At 36.9% G+C, this 20,782-nt stretch overlaps 1 protein-coding gene across 1 annotated transcript in view; it reads left to right on the top strand.

The window, feature by feature from the left end:
- SWAP70 (switching B cell complex subunit SWAP70) overlaps positions 1-20,782 on the top strand; it is a 71,084-nt gene that overhangs the window by 17,428 nt on the left and 32,874 nt on the right. Inside the window, exon 2 of the mRNA XM_057748966.1 lies at positions 3,463-3,603. Coding sequence (XP_057604949.1) covers positions 3,463-3,603 — 141 coding nt within the window. The remainder of the gene's footprint in view (positions 1-3,462; positions 3,604-20,782) is intronic.

Genomic DNA, 20,782 nt, shown 5'->3' with positions numbered 1-20,782 from the left:
GTTTGTTAATTTAAATACATTTTACTTTTTACTTAAAAAAAATTAAGATACTGTCTAGGGTTTTAAAAAAACTACGGATAATATTTTTTTTCAAGTTTAAAACAGAACACATTTTTTTTTTCTCTTTTAGTTACAAAACTTTTCCAGTTATCTATTATTCAGCTTGTTGTTATTTAGTTTGAAGACTTCCCTGTTCTAGGCCTTACTGACAATGAAAAAAGCCGAATTTCTGATCTAAATTATAGTTCTTTCTGTTGAGTTCATGAAATGAGTTTGGGTTGATAGTTAAGGATTGGGCTTTTACAAACATTTTTAGAGACGAGTCACCAACCTTTCATTTTGCAGTGCGGATACTGAGACTGAGTAAGTAGCAAAATATTCTAATATTTTAAAAAGGTAAATGGCAAACCACTGAACAGGAACAGACCACACGAATAGAGCTGGTACTCAGGTCTCCTCCTCCAGGGTTTTGTAATATGATCTGCTGCCTCCTTCACAATTTGCTTAACTAAATGAAGGTGGTTAAGAAAGTTATCACTGAATTCAGTTATCCCCGTGTTTAACAGAAATGCTGTTTAATTGTCCAAGGCTGAAGTCTAGAGTTTAAATCTAAATCTTCGGTGGGATCACTGGATTGAACTAAAGCACCTATGCAAAGACGTTGTTGACTTTAGAAAACTGGAAACATAATGTTCCTTATTACTAGAGAGTGTTGGACCAGGGGTTACAAAACCTGACTTCTAGTCTCAGTTCTCCTAAGTCACCTTAGTCAAGAAAACAAATTTAATCTCTGAGCCAGTACTCACTATCTATAAGATGACAATATGGCATCTAAGGCCCGTGCCAGGACTTTAGTTGGAGGATCTGTGAAACCCAAAGGCAGAGAAAGGGGTGGGCGTGAGAGAGATTGGTGTCTGCTTTTTGTACCCTGAGGATTTTGCATTAATCAATTACGTTTCTCCTGTTATTTCTCTATCTGGAAAGCCTTCTGGAAAGCTAGTTGCCCTTTTTCCTATCCAAAAGCTCGCCTTATTTTAAGGCCTAGGTTACATTTCACTTAATCTATGAAGTCATTGTAGCACACACTGTTCTTTCTGAACTCATTTATTGCCCTTACATTTTATTCATCTGTTAAGTCGTGGTACACTGCTGTGGAATATGTCTTCCTTTTATACCTAATCTCTAGGGAGTAAGTTAATGTAGAAGAAAAAATGCAGAGTTTGAAGATGAGTAGATTTAGCTGTATGATCTTAAGCTGGCCATTAAGAAAAATGTTGTGTGTGTGTGTCTAATTTTTAAAATAGTTATGTTTTTTGAATAGGTAAAATTTTTTTCTCAACTTAATGAAAAGGGAAATACAGTGAGAAATCTTCTTTTTGCTCCTGGTCTGCTATCATACTAGTTTTGCCCCCACTGCTGCTTGTTTCTTATATATCCCTCTAGAGTTTCTTAATTTTTATTCCTTTTTCTTTTACATAAAAGCACACTATATATAGTCTTAGATACATTGCTTTTCATCTTGGAGATCTTTTCATATCACTACACAGTCAGTTCCTCATTGTCCTTAATGTTTTATGGATGTACCATAGGTTAACCTGTGGTTGGGAGTTTTTACTTGAGTAAAGTCCCAAATAATTTTAAAATCTGAATGGCCGTTGAGCCTTATATGAGGAGTATGCTCTTTATTTCTCTTTGTTTCCATGGTATATTGCAGTTTTTAAGCACCTTACAGTCCTGAAGTTGATCCTCACAAAATCTTTTTGGAGGTAGATAATTACTCCATAGGTTTTACTGGGTAAATAGAGGAAGGAAGTTTCTATTTAGGATTTTGCTGACTGTGGTGCATGATTCAATTAAAAGTTCCACCGTGCCCTTTTCATGTGCTCTGCTACTGGCAAATAGAGGTTTTACTTGAGAAACACAGCCTGCTTTGTAGGCACTGAAAAAAAGTCTTCATTAGTTCATTTATAGCCATTTGTGAATTTACTTCCTTTACTTTACTTACTTCCTTAAAACCAGTAGAGCATGTAGAAAAGGATCTCCACATAATTGAAGCTTTGAGAAACAAAACAAATGTAGAAAGAAGATATGCAAATGTTCTTTTTATAGATTAATTTTTTTTAATCTTAAAAAATTGTAATTGAAATATGTGTATGCAGAAAAAAGTGACTTGCTTGGTGGAATTGAAAGTATTCATTGAGAAGAATGTGGCTCCTTAAGCGATTAAATGGGTAGGGATGAGAAAAATAGGGAAGATTTTAACTTTGGATTTAACATCTGATAAGATTTAGTGTTAGAGGAAGTACAGCAGTAGCTATGTAATTTGACCTGTTTAAAAAACTTTTAAAATCTTTATTGGAGTATAATTGCTTTACAATGTTATGTTAGTTTCTGCTGTACAACAGAATGAATCAGCTATATATATACATATATCTCCATATACCCTCCGTCTTGAGCCTCCCTCCCACCCTCCCTGTCTCACCCTGACCTGTTTAAAATGCACAAATGGAATGGAAGGGATTTAAATTTTATTTTTTTTACTTATTTATTTATTTGATAGGTAAGTTTATTTAGAGATTTATTTAGAGAGAAATATACTCTGCAAACAGAGTGTAGGCCATCTCAGAAGGTGAGAAAGCCTAAGTTTTATTTTAAAATTTTCGTTTAATAAGAAACAAGATTAGTACTGAAATAGCCCAAACTGCTAATTCAACTACCTGAATGTTAAAGTATGCACTTGGATTATTGCAAGACCTGAATGCAAATTTTCTACAAAATATTTTCAGCCATTTTGATGACTCCTGAGATATTTTTTGTTATTGATTTTTCATGTATTTCTAAACCAGGTCCTTGATTTCTTTTTCTATTTATACTCTTATACTCATCATGAAAACTTAGCCTAGCATCATAGAATTTTAGAGATGTTTGGATGCTTAGAGACCACTAATCAGTATTTGGTATATTCGTGTATTAACTTGGCCCTTTGTATTGAACAAAAGAGAGAACTGAGGTTGCCCAGAGAGGTTGTGGCTGGCCCAGGTCTGCCACCTTGCCCAGAACCCCCAGCTGCAGCTGTTCAGTACCAGCTTCTTTCTCTTACAGCTCTAATTGACTGACACTGCTCTCCTTGAAGAGAAGTTTAATTTTGAACACATTTTCTTGCTCTCCTCCCCCCTTTTCTTTCTACTGTGGGCCAATTCTTATAAGACTACAAGGAGTATGATGGTAGTCACAGATCTTGCATGGAGCCTGGCTCATTGTAGGCATGTTAGAGAGACTTGTTTGAAGTGAACCAAAACTGGGGAAGGAATGAGACACTATGGGTAACAGGTGCGGAGCTGGCAGCTGGCAGTTTATCCTTCATGTTTCTCTTCCCAGGGCAGGGAGCAGCCAGTGTTCGGACAGTGAAGGTGCCATGTGCTGGCTAGTGGATGCCTCTAAACTACTCTCTTTCTCCCTTAGGTCCTTTCCCATAACCTGTGCACGGTGCTGAAGGTTCCACATGACCCTGTTGCCCTTGAAGAGCACTTCAGGGATGATGATGAGGGGCCTGTCTCCAATCAGGGCTACATGCCATACTTAAACAAGTTCATTTTGGAAAAGGTATGATACTAACCTCTTCCTACTTCTAGCATTGTTCAAACTGCACATTTCAAGTGGGCCCCGCAGCCCCTTGTTGGTGAAGTTACTAAGGGGTTTAGGTGTGAATCATCACAAGATAAATCAGAAAGGAAAGAGAATGAGACTGACAATGCTTCCTATTTCTCTTCTCCAGTGTCTTCTAAAACTTGGTTTGCTATTTTTACAATGTGGCTCTTTTTTTGAAATTAAGTATTTTGTATTAATCTGTGCCTGTCTTCTCTTAGGGAATTTTTTTTCTTTTTAAATTCTGGTTCTACATGTACTGGCAATGATTGTTAAAGCATGGATATGATGGGGTAAAATGTGATGTTAATTATCTTTATCGGTATTATACAGCAAAGCTTTCATCTTAAACTTTTTCAGGTACCACTTGGATGTTTCCTCTGGGATATGTTAGGAGTAAAGATGCTGTAAAGAACTGTGATGTGTTTGGAAGCCAAATATAACCTATTGGTATTTTCTGCCAGGTTTGGTTTCTCCCTTGGTTTGGATAGTTAAAAAATGACACATTAAAGTGTTGAATTTAATGTTCTTTTTTTTTAAGACAATAATCTAAGTTGATGGCACATTTAATTAAAAACATTGATGATTAAAAAATTACAAAAGGTAGCTTTGTTATTAAATAGACAATTAATACAAATATATGAAACAAAAAGTAAAATCTCTTTACCGTTTTTAGTCTGAATCTCCAGGAGTAACCACTTTTAACTGTTTGATGACTATCTTTGCTGACCTTTTTATATTCATGCAAACACATACCTATACAATACATAATGTTTTGTTTCAGTACCAATAGGTTACGCTGCATATAGTTCAACTTTTTTTTTTTAACTGAACTATATATTAGTGTCATTTTTCCATATCATGTACATTTAGTTTAGATATGAAAGTAATCACTCATGCACGTGAAGGGTTGGGAATTCCTGGTTTTGCTTATAATACCAAGCATGAAATTTTTGGATATGCATCAAAAAAGTCTTTCAAAAAGTGACAGTGATACCTAGGAATAAACCTGCCTAAGGAGGCAAAAGACCTGTATGCAGAAAACTGATGAAATCAAAGGCAATACAAACAGATGGAGAGACATACCATGTTCTTGGATTGGAAGAATCAATGTTGTGAAAATGACTATACTACCAAAAACAATTTACAGATCCAACGCAATGCCTATCAAATTACCAACGGCATTTTTCACAGAAATAGAACAAGAAATCTTACTATTTGTATGGAAACGCAAAGACCTAAATGTCAGGCCAGACACTATAAAACTCCTAGAGGAAAACATAGGCAGAACACTCTATGACATACATCAAAGCAAGATCTTTTTTGACCCACCTCCTAGAATAATGGACAGAAAATCAAGAATAAACAAATGAGACCTCATGAAACTTAAAAGCTTTTGCACAGTGAAAGAAACCATAAACAAGACAAGAACACAACCCTCAGAATGAGAGAAAATACTTGCCAACGAAGCAACTGACAGGATTAATCTGCAAAATATACAAGCAGCTCATGCAGCTTAATACCAAAAAAGCAAATAACCCAATCTACAAATGGGTGGAAAACCTAAATAGACATTTCTCCAAAGAAGACATACAGATGGCCAACAAACACATGAAAAGATGCTCAACATCACTAATCATTCATTAGGGAAATGCAGGTCAAAGCCACAATGAGGTATCACCTCACACTGGTCAGAATGGCCATCATCAAAACATCTAGAAACAATAAATGTTGGAGAGGGTGTGGAGAAAAGGGAACCCTCCTGCATTGTTGGTGGGAATGTAAGCTGGTACAGCCACTATGGAAAACAGTTTGGAGGGTCCTTCAAAAACTAAAAATGGAACTACCATATGATCCAATAATCCCACTCCTGGGCGTATACCCAGAGAAAACCATAATCCAAAAAGAAACATGTACCACAATATTGATTGCAGCACTATTTACAATAGCCAGGACTTGGAAGCAACCTAAATGCCCATCACCAGATGAATGGATAAAGAAGATGTGGCACATATATACAATGGAATATTACTCAGCCATAAAAAGGAATGAAATGGAGCTGTATGTAGTGAGGTGGATAGACCTAGAGTCTGTCATACAGCGTGAAGTAAGCCAGAAAGAGAAAAACAAATACTGTATGCTAACTTATATATACGGAATCTAAAAAAAAAAAATGGTACTGATGAACCCAGTGACAGGGCAAGAATAAAGATGCAGATGCAGAGAATGGACTAGAGGACATGGGGTTGGGGTGGGGTGCGAAGGGAAAGCTGGGATGAAGTGAGAGAGTAGCACAGACATATTTACATTACCAACTGTAAAATAGATAGCTATTGGGAAGTTGCTGTATAACAAAGGGAGATCAAGTCGATGATGAGCGATGCCTTAGAGGGCCAGGACAGGGAGGGTGGGAGGGAGTTGTGGGAGGGAGGGGATATGGGGATATATGTATCAATACACCTGATTGACTTTGGTGTACCTCAAAAGCTGGTACAAGAGTGTAAAGCAATTACATTCCAATAAAGAGCTTAAAAAAATTAGAAAAAAATGTTTTGGGAAGATGAAATTATGAAGTTGCCAGAAAAATGGTAGAAGGTAGTGTAACAAAAGGGTGAATATGCTGTTCAATAAAGTTCTTGGTGAAAAAAAAAAATGACAATGATAATACATCTAAATCAAAAATGAAAACACATTTAAAAAGCCTCTTTTCCAATCACCTAAATATAATAACTACTGACATTTTTTTCTGTGACTTTTTTTGGATTTTTATAGCTATTTGTATGTATAAATTCTTTTTACAGTTTAGTGTCTTTTTTATAATAGCAAAGTATAGTAAATAAAATTTATAATAATTTGTTAGTAGTGTGGAAAATGCCACAATGTTGGTCAGCATTCTTTTTGAAAATCACATTATATTTTTCAGAAATTTTGCAGCAAAGATTGTCAAAATTACAGTGTATTCATTTAGGTAATAGTATTCTTTGTACCTATATCTACGAGGGTGAGTCAAAAATTATCTGCACTCTGACTGTAGAATTTATTGTAATTAACTTTTAGAAAAGACAAATTCATCATTTTTTTGACATAATCTCCTTTTTTTTCAATACACTTTTTCCATCTGTCAACAAGCTTTGGTAGTCCCTCATAAAAAATGTTTTAGGTTGAGCTGTGAGCCATGAATGCACCACTGTCTTCACTTCTTCATCAGAAGTGAATCTTTGTCCTCGTAGAGCTGCTTTCAGGGGACCAAATGGGAGAAAGTCTGATAGAGCAACTTCTCTATCCACTCATACGCATTTTTTTGTGACAAAACACTTTCTCCATACTGCGCACAAAGTCTTTGATAAATAACGGCACCAGGTACACACTCAGACCACAAAAAACGAATCGCTGCACTCTGCTCTTCTTTCGTGCAGATCACAAGTGGGACATTCATTTTTGCTTGCACTGCAGTTATAAATGAACTGATGTAACACGTTCACACCTGCACAGCAGTGACTGGGCAGATAGTAGCCTTGAACAGAAAGCGTTGATAAGACAGTGCGGCCAACAGTTTTAATATAACCGGAGTGAGGATAATTTTTGACTCACCTTGTATTATTCCATATCAGCCTCACAATGTAATTTTTTGCTCTTTATTTGTGTGTGTATTTGGTCATGCTTTAATTAGAAAAAACTGCAGAGGCAGAAACCACAGCCTAATGAAGTATAAGAATTACTCAAACTCACAGAACCACATATTGTGTGATCCAATTTATGTGATGTCCAAAATAGGCAAACACATAGAGATACAAAATAGGTTAGTGGTTGCCAGAGGCTGAGGGGAAGTGGGAATAGTTAGTGACTACTGATGGGTTTGGGATTTCCTTTTGGGGTGATGAATATGTTCTAGAGTTAGATCGTGATGATGGTTGCAAAACCTTGTGAATATACTAAAAACTACTAAAATATACACTTTAAGGCTGAATTTTAGGGTCTGTGAATTATATCATGATAAAAAAGATTTAAACAAATTATGCAAAAACTGGTGTGTGAGGTTTCAAAACGACGGTATGATGCTATACTATTTTCTAAAGTTTTTTTGGGCTGCCTTTCTGTTCATTAATCAGGTAGCTCATTTGTGTTTATAGTTGAATTAGAAGTAAATCTGTCTTTTTTTTGGTTTGTTTGTGAAAAAATTCTTTTTATTTAAAGAAAACTTCCCCAGCTTTATTGAGATATTATTGACACCTAATGTATGTAAATTTAAGGTGTACAACGTGATGATTTGATACATGTATATACTGCGAAATGATTACCGCAATAAGGTTGTGTTAACATTGCCTCCCCTAGTTACCTTTTTTTGTGTGTGTGGTTATAACTTTTAAGATCTACTCTCTTAACATCTTTCCAGTATATAGTCCTTTATTGTTAATTATCGTCACAATACTGTGCACTAGATCGCAGGTCTTAGATTCATCTTAAAGCTGGAAGTTTGTACCCTTTGACCAGCATCTCCCCGTTTCCCCTACCTCCCAGGTCCTGACAACCACCATTCTTCTCTTATTTCTTTGAGTTCATTGTTTTAAATATTCTATGTATATTGAGAACATATAGTATTTGTCTTTCTCTGTCTTAAGGAAATTCTCTTCACCATGATTAGTTACAACAGCTTCAGAGTCCTTGAGTTTACTGTTATCAAACAGTATTTTATTTCTGTGTTAATTTAAATAAAAGACAAGAAGTTTTGAATAAACCATAGCTGTGAGAACATTACGCTCCATTAACAACACGTAAGACAAGTGGTTAGGACATGATGCATGCCCAGATCCCACAGAAGAGGTCAAAATTAGGATATATCCCCCTTTTTTTCTCTCAGTATCTATTTTAATCAAGTTTAAACACTATGGACTAGAAACAAGTCAGTCTGCAATGGACCGTCAAATCCAAAGGACTCCCTTTCTCTCTGCCTCTAGGACAAACAATGGCTAGTTTCCTAATTTTTTCCTAAAGTATGTGTTAGCACTCTGGCATCATGGACTTAAATAAATGAAAATAAAAACTTGTCTTCCCTACTTTTTAAAAAAAATTAATTTTTATTTTTATCTGCGTTGGATCTTCATTGCTGCGTGTGGGCTTTCTCTAGTTGCAGAGAATGGAGCCACTCTTTGTTGCAGAACATGGGCTCTAGGTGCTTCGGTAGTTGTGGTACACAGGCTCAATAGTTGTGGCTTGCGGGCTCTAGAGCACAGGCTCAGTAGTTGTGGCTCACCGGCTTAGTTGCTACACGGCATGTGGAATCTTCCTGGACCAGGAATCAAACCCGTGTCCCCTGCATTGGCAGGTGGATTCTTAACCAGTGCGCCGCCTGGAAAGTACCCTACTTTTAAAATAGAAAAAAGTAATTATAACAGGTACTATGATCTTATATTTTTACTTTTTAAGAAATTTTAATTTATTTAAACTAAAATCAAAACCAAAAGCAGTTCAGGTAGTAAATATGTCTTATAGTCAGCAAATGTTTGATGACCTACTGTGTGCATGTGTTTAATCTTAAAAATTAAAGACAATAAGCAGAATTATGTCTGTTATTAAAATATATAGAACATACTAGGAAATCCTCAGAAATCTGGAAATTGCTTTGTTTTTCAGTGCTAGAATTTGTGTGGGCTGGACTAGTGGGTAGAGAAACATGGTTGAATATCTTGAAATGCTGTATCCTGATACCACATTTTGTTCTCTTTGATGTAATTTTCTTTAAATGTCTAGAATTTTAAAGTTTTAAAATGTTCTTTGTTTTAGAATTTAGGTATTTAAAGTTTTGTAACTGGGGTGAAAATACAGCAGTATTTAAAATGTCCAAAATTAGCCACTAAATTTGGAGAAAAACTTATTCACAGAGCATGTGAGGATGTGATGAAAACAGTGAGCCCTTGTTTATTATTGCTTAGCCACCTGGAGTGGAATTTTGCCAGGCCTTCAATCCGAATAAAGCAGCCAAGGTTTCCATGGTGTGGGTTTAAATTGACCAAAGATTAGTGCCTTGCTTTGTAATGTGGTTAAAGAAATGCCAATAGTGACTGAAGAATGTTAACATAACTTAGAGATTGTCGTCAGTTATGCAATGAAAATATGAAATAATGATTAAATATTTGCAAGGTGTGCTTTCATATATATAAAAAGTCTCATTTGATCCTCATGGTAATCCTGTGATACATAACTGGAATTCTTATCCGCATTTAACTCAGGAGGCAGTAGAGAGCATAAGGTTGCCTAGCTAATCAGGGCTAGATAGATTTTGAACCATTTCACTTCTAGACCAGTGTTCTTTTAACTGTATGTACTATTGAGGAATTAATAACGCCCTTCCAGAATTGATATGTTTTCCAGTTGCTGGATATGTAGGGCCGGGGGTGGAGTGGTGAGGGCAGGGGTGGAGTAGTTTAAAAGCCATTCTGATCATCTCAAACTATCTCAGCCTCCGTCTAAGTTCTCTTAGGTTCTTTCTCAAGTGTTTTAAGGTGATTTTTTTCTTCTTAATTAGTATCTGGTGTTCCTCAGTGTTCATTTTGGTCATTTCCCCCCAGATTATTTGAGAGGTTTTCTGCCTTTGCCTAAGAGAATTACTCGGAAGGGGTTGAGACCAAGAGATAAATTATAATGAAACTCGCTTTGCAAAATAATTTTTCCATTTGGTTTCTATATTTGCTTCAGAGAGAATAATTCTTATTGTTCTGCATATTGATAGAATTTATTTTCATGTTTCCTGAGACTTCAAATGATTAACATGTGTGTTCTTGTAGCAAATATTTTGCCTCCGCTGATTAACTTTTTTTGGTTATTTGGTTAAATTTGGTTAAATTCCTTCTTTAGTAAAGAATAGGATTCTGTAAACATCTAGGAAGAATTTTTTTGTGAGCTTTCCTGCCTTTTGGGGGGCAAAAAGACACTGTGCCTGGCTTATCTGACAGTGAGTAATTGAAAAAAGTGGTGTATTGTTAACTTTTTACTATTGAGCCCTAGTAGGCTACATCAAAAACTAGTTCTGCCTCAGCATGTTTATGAGGCAATCTAAGCCCTTCATGAGATTTAATAGCCTAGCAGGCTTTTTGGTCCAAATCATTGTCAGTTCTTTTCCCTAAATCTACACGTTAAAGATTGGTCTGGGCTATTTGATTAAAAACCAATAATCCATTGGCAAGAAGCCAAGTCCTAATTGGGGAATTTGCTGCTTTCTAATATAATCCTTTTTTGTTGTTGTTTTTGGAAACATACATAAACACACACAAAAGAAAAACACAAAGAGAAACATTTTCATTCAATATAATGTCCCTTCTCTAGAGTCTAGCAGTGTCTGCATTCTGTTTTCCTAGGCTGGGCATTTATACTTTCTTACTGGATGCTTGCTGTTCCTATGTTATAGTTCTCCCATAAAATGAGTTTTCAGGGACTTCCCTCGAGGTCCAGTGGTTAAGACCTCGCCTGCCAATGCAGGGGTTGCAGGTTCAGTCCCTGGTTGGGGAGCTGAGATTCCACATGTCTCATGGTGAAAAAACCAAAACATAAAATAGAAGCAATACTGTAACAAATTCAATAAAAGACTTTAAAAATGGTCCACATCAAAAAAAAAAAATCTCTAAAAAAAATGTTTTCAAATTTCTGTTAGTGGAATGAATATGTCTTCAGCACTCAAAATGTCATCAAATGTATGCCTAACAAGTATCATTTAATAGGAAGAGGTAACACCTATCCTTCTCAAATGCTTCCAAAATATAGCAGAAGGAGGAACACTCCCAAACTCATTCTATGAGGCCACCATCACCCTGCTACCAAAACCAGGCAAAGATGTCACAAAAAAAGAAAATTACAGGTCAGTATCGGTGATGAATATAGATGCAAAAATCCTCAACAAAATACTAGCAAACAGAATCCAACAACACATTAAAAAGATCATACACCATGATCAAGTGGGGTTCATCCCTGGAATGCAAGGATTTTTTAATATATGCAAATCAATCAGTGTGCTACATCATATTAACAAATTGAAGGATAAAAACCATATGATAATCTCAATAGATGCAGAGAAACCTTTTGACAAAATTCAACATCCATTTATGATAAAAACTCTCCAGAAAATGGACATAGAAGGAAATTACCTCAACCCAATAAAAGCCATATATGACAAACCAACAGCCAACATCATTCTAAATGGTGAAAAACTGAAAACATTCCCTCTAAGAACAGGATCAAGACAAGGGTGCCCACTCTCAAAAGCAATTTACAGATTCAGTGCAATCCCTATCAAATTACCAATGGCATTCTTCACAGAACTAGAACAAGAAATTTTACAATTTGTATGGAAATGCAAAAGACCCCGAACAGCCAAAGCAATCTTGAGAAGGAAAGACGGAGCTGGTGGAATCAGGCTCCCTGACTTCAAACTATACTACAAGGCTACAGTGATCAGGACAGTATGGTACTGGCACAAAAACAGAAATGTAGATCAATGAAACAGAATAGAGAGCCCAGAGATAAACCCACGCACATATGGGCACCTTATCTTTGACAAGGGAGGCAAAAATATACAATGGGAAAAAGACAGCCTCTTCAATAAGTGGTGCTGGGAAAATTGGACAGCTACATGTAAAAGAATGAAATTAGAACATTCCCTAACACCATACACAAAAATAAACTCAAAATGGATAAAAGATCTAAACGTAAGGCCAGACACTATAAAACTCCTAGAGGAAAACATTGAACACTCTATGACATACATCAAACAAAGCAAGATCTTTTTTGACCCATCTCCTAGAATAATGGACAGAAAATCAAAAATAAGCAAATGGGACCTAATGAAACTTAAAAGCTTTTGCACAGTGAAAGAAACCATAAACAAGACAAGAAGACAACTCTCAGAATGGGAGAAAGTATTTGCCAACGAAGCAACTGACAAAGGATTAATCTCCAAAATATACAAGCAGCCCATGCAGCTTAATACCAAAAAAGCAAATAACCCAATCCACAAATGGGTGGAAAACCTAAATAGACATTTCTCCAAAGAAGACATACAGATGGCCAACAAACACATGAAAAGATGCTCAACATCACTAATTATTAGGGAAATGCAGGTCAAAGCCACAATGAGGCACCTCACACTGGTCAGAATGGCCATCATCAAAACATCTAGAAACAATAAATGTTGGAGAGGGTGTGGAGAAAAGGGAATCCTCCTGCACTATTGGTGGGAATGTAAGCTGGTACAGCCACTATGGAAAACAGTATGGAGGTTCCTTAAAAAACTAAAAATGGAACTACCATATGACCCAGCAATCCTACTACTGGGCATATACCCAGAGAAAACCATAATCCAAAAAGAAATATGTACCACAATATTGATTGCAGCACTATTTACAATAGCCAGGACATGGAAGCAACCTAAATGCCCATCACCAGATGAATGGATAAAGAAGATGTGGCACATATATACAATGAAATATTACTCAGCCATAAAAAGGAATGAAGTTGAGTTATTTGTAGTGAGGTGGATGGACCTAGAGACTGTCATGCAGAGTGAAGTAAGCCAGAAAGAGAAAAACAAATATGTTATGCTAACTGATATATGGTACTGATGAACCCAGTGACAGGACAAGAATAGAGATGCCGATGTAGAGAATGGACTTGAGGATACGGGGGCAGGCCGGCGGGGGGCAGGCGAAGGCAAAGCTGGGACGAAGTGAGAGAGTAGCATTGACATATATATATACTACCAAATGTAAAACAGATGACTAGTGGGAAGCTGCTGCATAACACAGGGAGATCAACTCGATGATGGATGATGACTTGAAGGGCTGGGATAGGGAAGGTGGGAAGGAGTCACAGGAGGGAGAGGATATGGGGATATGTATGTAAATACAGCTGATTCACTTTGTTGTACAGCAAAAACTGGCACAACAGTGTAAAGCAATTATATTCCAATAAAGAGCTAAAAAAAAATAGAAAGGGGTACAGTCTTAAATTCCCCAAACCATGCTTTTGCATAATTCTTATTGTCCTTTAGCCTATGTTATTCTTTTCTTTCATTGATACTTGAAAGTTATATAGTATTAATTTGGTACAGTGGCCAAGTGGGACTCTACATTTTCATCAGATTTATAATGTTATACAGGACTAAAAACTTCTGAGTGATTAAAGAGTTTCCATGCTGAGAACTTTGGATGACTTTATGTCATTGAACACTTTGGTTAGCAAGATAGATCTGAGTCATGTAGTTTAAAGCAATACTGTTTTTAAAAATAGCAGCTTTACTGAGATATAATTCATATACCATATAGTTTAACTAAAGTGTACAATTTGGTGGTTTTTAGTATAGTCGCATTTTTGTGCAACCATCACTGCCATCAATTTTGAAAGATTTTCATTACCCCTCCTCAAAAAAACTATACCTATTAGCATTTAGTCTCCTCCCCAACAGCTGCAGGCAACCACTAATCTGCTTTCTACCTCTGTGGATTTCCCTATTCTGGACTCATACAATATGACTGGAATCATAATATGTGGCCTTTTGTGTCTGCTTTCACTCAGCATCATGTTTTCAGAGTTCATCCATGTTGTAGCACATAACAGTATGGCTGAATAATATTTCTTTTTATGGCTGAATAATATTTCATTATGGGTATACCATATTTTGTTTGCACATTGAGTGATGGACATTTGAGTTTTTTCCACTTTTTAGTTATTATGAATTTACAGCTGTCAGCATGCATGTTCAAATTTTTGTGTGGATGTATATTTTCAGTTCTCGGGTATATACCTAAGAATGGAATTGTTGGGTCATGTGGCAATTTTGTGTTTAACCTTTTGAGGCACTGCCAAGCCCTTTCCAAACTGTGTATTTTACTTTCTACCAGCAATGTCTCAGGGGTCCAATTTCTTCATATCCTCACGAACATTTTTTATTTTATTATAACCATTCCAGTAGGTGCGAAGTATATATCTTACTGTGTTTTGATTTGTATCTCCCTGATGATTAATGTAAAGTACTGGTTTTAAAGTGTTTTTCTTTTTTATTGTAAAAGTAATAACAGGATATTGTTGTAATTAAGAAAAAAAAGAAACTTATTAAGACAATATGTATCACCCAGAACTTTAACATACACAGGCAGTCACTGTTAACATTTTGATATGTTTGCTTTGAATTTTTATTTTTTATTTCATTTATTTTTTTTGGCCATGCCACACAGCTTGTGGGATCTTAGTTCCTCAACCAGGGATTGAACCTGTGCCCTTGGCAGTGAAAGCCCGGAGATGCAACCACTGGATAACCAAGGAATTCCCAAATTTTTATTCTTTAAAATATGTTTTTATATATTATTTTTCAAGTTGGGATCATATTGAACACTTAACATTAATATTGACTGTTCCATGTCATTAAATTAAAAAAAAAAAAACCTTGAGTATACAGATGCTAACATTTATTTAGAGTCTATTGTGTATCAGGTACTAAATGTTTCAAAAAGGTGTTCTAATTAAGTCTTTATGTCAGCTCTGTAGGTTAAGTATCATCATTTCCACCATTTTAAACATGAAGAGATGGGCCTTGGGTTAAATTGCTTGTCCAAGGTCACCCAGGTACTAAGTAGTATTCGGTGACTGTATAATAGTTTTGTACCGTGACTTTATAACCATTCCCTTTTTGGTAGACTTTTAATTTTTTTTCCCACTCTTATAAACGATACTGACCATCCTAGGTAAATCTTAATCTGACTCTGATTCCATTGTTAGGATAGATTATTTGAAGTAAATTATTGATCAAAGAGTATGAACGCTTTCTTAGAAAAAAATTTCTATAATCAATTTCTAAAGTATCAGATTGGCCAGTTTCCCTGTCTTCTGAGAACTGTCTCTGTTCCACAGTCACTTTAGTTTTGAGCTGGTTTCTATGAAATTTCTAGTTTAGAGAACATGTGAGTTTAGTTTTGTAAATACTTTCAGTGCTTTGAGTCAGAATTGAGGTGCTGTCTTTTTCTTCATATGTATGAATTTTGGTGTAATTATATGTTAAAAATAAGAACGGTTCTACACACTTCTTTCTAGGAAATTATTCTTCATTTGGACACCCTGAAACCACCAGCAGCCATTGTTATTAAATGTGAGACTATTGATTTAATATGTGTGATACAAACTGGAATTTTGGAGCACAAGTTTGTAATTATAGATGAGATGGAGTATGGAATCATAGATTTCTAGGTTTTTATAGTTAGAATGGACCTAGAGACCATTTCAGTTTATGGATTTATTTTAATTGAGGTAACATTGAGTATTGAATCCTTACCCTTCAATGGCTTGCTGTTGTTTTTAGGTGAGTCCAGCATCTTTATCATGGCACACAGGGCCATGTTCAGTTTGGCCTCTGCAACCTCTCTAGCCTTCTCTTCCTTCTCTCCCCTCCCTTCTTGTTCACTTCAGTGCAACCATCTTGGCCTTCCTCAGATTCCTAAGACGCTTCCTGACAGAGAGCCTTCAGATGCTGCTTCCTCTGCAGTAAGGTTTTCTCCACTTACATAATGTGGAGGTCTCGGCTTGATTGTCACTTCCCCAGGGAGGTTTCTCCAGGTAGCACCCCACCCATTCTAGACCTAACCAGCTTTCCTGTAATGTATGTTTGCAGCATTTTGTGCTTTTCCTTTTTACCACAGTTTTCACCACATAGGTGGTTGTGTTATTGCTGTATAGTTTGATATCTTATTACCCAGCCCTGGAGTGTAAGTTCTGGTATGGCAAGGACTGTTTTACCCATGTTCCAAGCTGTTGATTGTTTCCTTTGTGTGCAGGAGTTTTTAAGTTTGATGTAGTTTTGTCTGTTTTTGCTTTTGTTGCCTGTGCTTTTAGTATGATATCGAAGAAAGCATTGCCCATTCCAATGTCATGAAGCTTTTCCCCTATGTTTTCTAATAGTTTTATACTTTCAGTTCTTACATTTAGATCTTTACTCCATTTTAGACTTAATTTCTGAATATGGTGTAAGATAAAGATCCATCCTCATTCTATTGTATGTGAATATTCAGTTTTCTCAACATCACTTGTTGAAGAGACTGTCCTTTCCTCATTGTGTGGTCTTGGCACCCTTCTTAAAGATCATTTCACAGTATACATGAGGGTTTATTTCTGTGCTCTCTATTCTGTTTTATTGGTCTATATGTCTGTTTTTATGCCAGTACCATACTGGGTTTTTTTTTTAGTTCCTCTTTTTTTGGGGTGGGGGGAGGGGCTGTGCCATGAGGCTTCTGGGATCTTAGTTCCTCGACCTGGGATCAAACCCATGCCTCATGCAGTGGAAGCGTGGAGTCCTAACCACTGGACTGCCAGGAAATTCCCCAGCACCATACTGTTTTGATTACCGTAGCTTTGTAATAGGTTTTGAAATCAAGACGTATAAGGCCTCCAACTTTGTCTTCTCAAGATTTTTAATTTTTTGGCCATGCTGCAGGACGTGTGGAATCATAGTTCCCCAACCAGGAATCGAACCCACACCCTGTGCACTGGAAGCACAGTCTTAACTGTTGGACCACCAGGGAAGTCCCATCTGAAGACCGTTTTGACTCTCACTGACCTTTGAAATTCCATATGATTTTAGAATGATGTTTTTGTTTTTGAAAAAAAAAATGCCATTGAGATTTTGACAGGGATTGTGTTGAATCTGTAAATTGCCTTTGATAGTATGGACATTTTAACAATATTAACTCTTCCAATCCATGAGCATAGAGTCTTTCTATTTACTTGTGTCATCTTTAATTTCTTTGAGTAATGCTTTGTAGTTTTCAATGTACAAGTCACTTGCCTCCTTGGTTAGGTTTGTTCCTGAGTATTTTATTCTTTTTGATGCTATTGCAAATAGAATTGTTAATTTTCTTTTCAGATTGTCATTGTCAGTGTATAGCTGATTTTTGAGGGTTGATATTTGTATCCTGCAAGTTTGCTAAATTGGTTTATTAGTTTTAATTTTATTAGTATTAACTTTATTTATTTACTTATTTATTGGCTGTGTTGGGTCTTTGTTGCTGTGCATGGGCTTTCTCTAGTTGCAGAGAGCAGAGGCTACTCTTCGTTGTGGTGCGCGGGCTTCTCGTGGCAGGTTCTCTTGTTGCAGAGCATGGGCTCTGTGGGCGCAGGGTTCAATAGTTGTGGCTCGCGGACTCTAGAGCACAGGTTCAGTAGTTGTGGCACATGGGCTTAGTTGGTCCAAGGCATGTGGGATCTTCCCTGCCCAGGGATCAAACCCATGTCCCCTGCATTGGCAGGTGGATTCTTCACCACTGTGCCACCAGGGAAGCCCAACACTTTTTTTTTTTTGGTGGAATCTCTAGAGTTTTCTATATAAGAAAAAGCATTTTATTTGCAAATGGAGATAATTTTGCTTCTTTCTTTCCAATTTGGATGCCTTTTATTTCTTTTTCTTGCCTAATCTCTCTTACTGGGTCTTTCAGAATTCTGTTGAATAGAAGTGGTGAGAGTGGGCATCCTTGTCTTGTTCCTGATCTTTTAGAGGAAAAGCTTTCAGTTTTTCATCATTGAGTATGATGTTAGTTGTGGACTTTTTATATATGATCTGATATTGTTCTTTTTTTAAAGGTGTAAATGCCATCATTTGATATACTTTTACCTTTGAGCATGATTAAATTAAAGAATAGTAGATTAGAATATAGAGAAGTTATAAGTCAAACAGACAATTTATTAAAATTAAGTAAGACACAGAGAACTTGCACGAAAAAGCCACTATTTTTTTCCTGCAAAACGAATTCATGGAGAATTTGCTTGGTTTCTGATCCCATTGCAGTCTGACTTGTACCCATACTTCTTGTCTGTCTTGAAGGTAACTAACTAGTGACTACTGAATTGCAAGATAGTAGTCTTTGCTTAAACGACTCCTCCTTAATCTCTCTATAGCATTTGGCACTGCAGTAGCCTCTCCTTATCCATAGTGTCTCTTTCCATGGTTTCAGTTACCTGTGGTCAACTGTGGTCTGAAAATATTAAATAGAAAATTCCAGAAATAAAGAATTCATAAATTTTAAATTGTGCACTATTCTGAGTAGCGTGATGAAACTTTGCACCTTTCTGCTCCATCCTGCCCAGGACATGAATCGCCCCTTTGTCCAGTGTATCCCACCCATTAGTCATTTAATAGCCATCTGGGTTGTCAGATCAATTGTCGAGGTATTGCAGTCCTTGTGTTCAAGTAGCTTTTTTTTTTTGGTTATGCCGTGCAGCTTGTGAGATTTTAGTTCTCTGTCCAGGGATCGAACTGGGGCCACAGCAGTGAAAGCGTCAAGTCCTAACCACTGGACTGCCAGAGAATTCCCAAGTAACTCTTACTTTACTTAAAAAAGGCCCCAACGCACGAGAGTAGTGATGCTGGCAATTCAGATAGGCCAAAGAGAAGCTTTAAAGTGCTTCTTTGGGGCTTCCCTGGTGGCGCAGTGGTTAAAAATCTGCCTGCCAATGCAGGGGACGTGGATTCGATCCCTCGTCCAGGAGGATCCTACATGCTGAGGAGCAGCTAAGCCCGTGAGCCACAACTACGGAGCCTGTGTGCTGCAGCTACTGAAGCCCACACGCCTATAGCCCGTGCTCAGCAACAAGGGAAGCCTGAGCACTGAGAAGCCTGAGCACTGCAATGAAGAGCAGCCCCTGCTCGTGGCAACTGGAGAGAAAGCCCTCGTGCGGTAACGAAGACCCAACACAGCCAGAAATAAATAAATAAATAAGTGAACAGAATCCTTAAAAAAAAAAAGTGCTTCCTTTAAGTGAAACAGTGTAACTTCTTTACTTAATAAGGAAAGAAAAAAAAATTGTATTCTGAGGTTGCTGATATCTATGGTGAGAATGAATCTTCTCTCCAGGAAATTGTGAAGAAAGAAAAAGAAATTCTGCTAGTTTTCCTGTTGCACCTCAAACTGCAAAAGTTATGGCCAAGTACATAAGTGTTTAAAGATGGAAAAGGCATTAAATTTGTACAGTAAGATATTTTGAGAGAGAGAGAGAGACCACATTCACATAACTTTTATTACAACATATTATTTATAATTGTTCTATTTTATTATTGATTATTGTTGTTAATCTCTTATTGTACCTAATTTATAAATTAAATTTTATCATAGATTTGTATGTATAGGAAAAAACATGTGATATAGAGTTCAGTACTACCTATGGTTTTAGGTGTCCACTGGGAGTCTTGAAATTTATCCCTTGTAGATAAGGGGAGACTCCTGGGTTGATCAAACCTTCCTCTTACTGTTTCCTCACTCAGTTTTCATGTCTTTGTGGTTCTTCTACCACTTTGACTGTTCTTCCAGTCATTATAATTCCTCTTCCTCCTCCCGCTTTGTAAGTGGGCGACTCCCTTGAGGTTCTGTTTTTGCTTCCATCTCTTTTCTCACTTTATGTTTTCTCTTAGTGATCTCATTGACCTCTGTGGCTTCTGTCACTGTCGGCATGCAGTTGATTCACAAATCTGCCTCTCCTGTTAGGTTATAGTTCCTTCTTTGATTGTCTTTGGACGCCTCCATCTAAATGTCTTACCAGAACTGCAGGTTGAAGATTCACAAAATTGAACACCTTATCTTTCTTCCTCCCTTGTTTTCGTCCTCTTCACTGGTGTGCCACTCCTGCCGTGCCTTTGCTCATGCCGTTTTCTTTCCTATTCTTTGGAATACTTTTCCTTTTACTCTTCAATACACTTCCAAGGTCTGCCTTGAATACCATCTTTTCTGCAAAGTACTAATGTGGGCTGCAGATGACCTGCTCATTCTTTGCTCTAAAATTAGGGGTTTCCTACAGGCTATTTCTTAAAATTGTAAAGCCCTTGGTGATTTTTGTCTGTGTTTGCTTTTCTAGCTATAAATCTAGCCACCCCCCCCCCCCTTAGGAACTCAAGAATTCATCCCATGGTCTGCTTAGAATCACTTCTTGTTCCTCAGGGCAAGGCGTATGCTTTCCTGCACAGGTCATTTCCCCTGGTGGTATATCTTCCACTTAGTGCTATTTAGGGGTGTGGGTGGATAGAGTTGAGAGTAGTGGCCTTTGAACTAGTGCTGCAGAGATATCTTCCATCACATAGATAGATGTCCTCCATCTGCTGAGTTCGACAAGCAATTTGGCA

This window comes from Hippopotamus amphibius, chromosome 9 (assembly GCF_030028045.1).
Source record: "Hippopotamus amphibius kiboko isolate mHipAmp2 chromosome 9, mHipAmp2.hap2, whole genome shotgun sequence".
Classification (NCBI taxonomy): domain Eukaryota; kingdom Metazoa; phylum Chordata; class Mammalia; order Artiodactyla; family Hippopotamidae; genus Hippopotamus; species Hippopotamus amphibius.
Note: the sequence above shows the minus strand (reverse complement) of the source record. Positions and strands in the feature narration are given on the sequence as shown.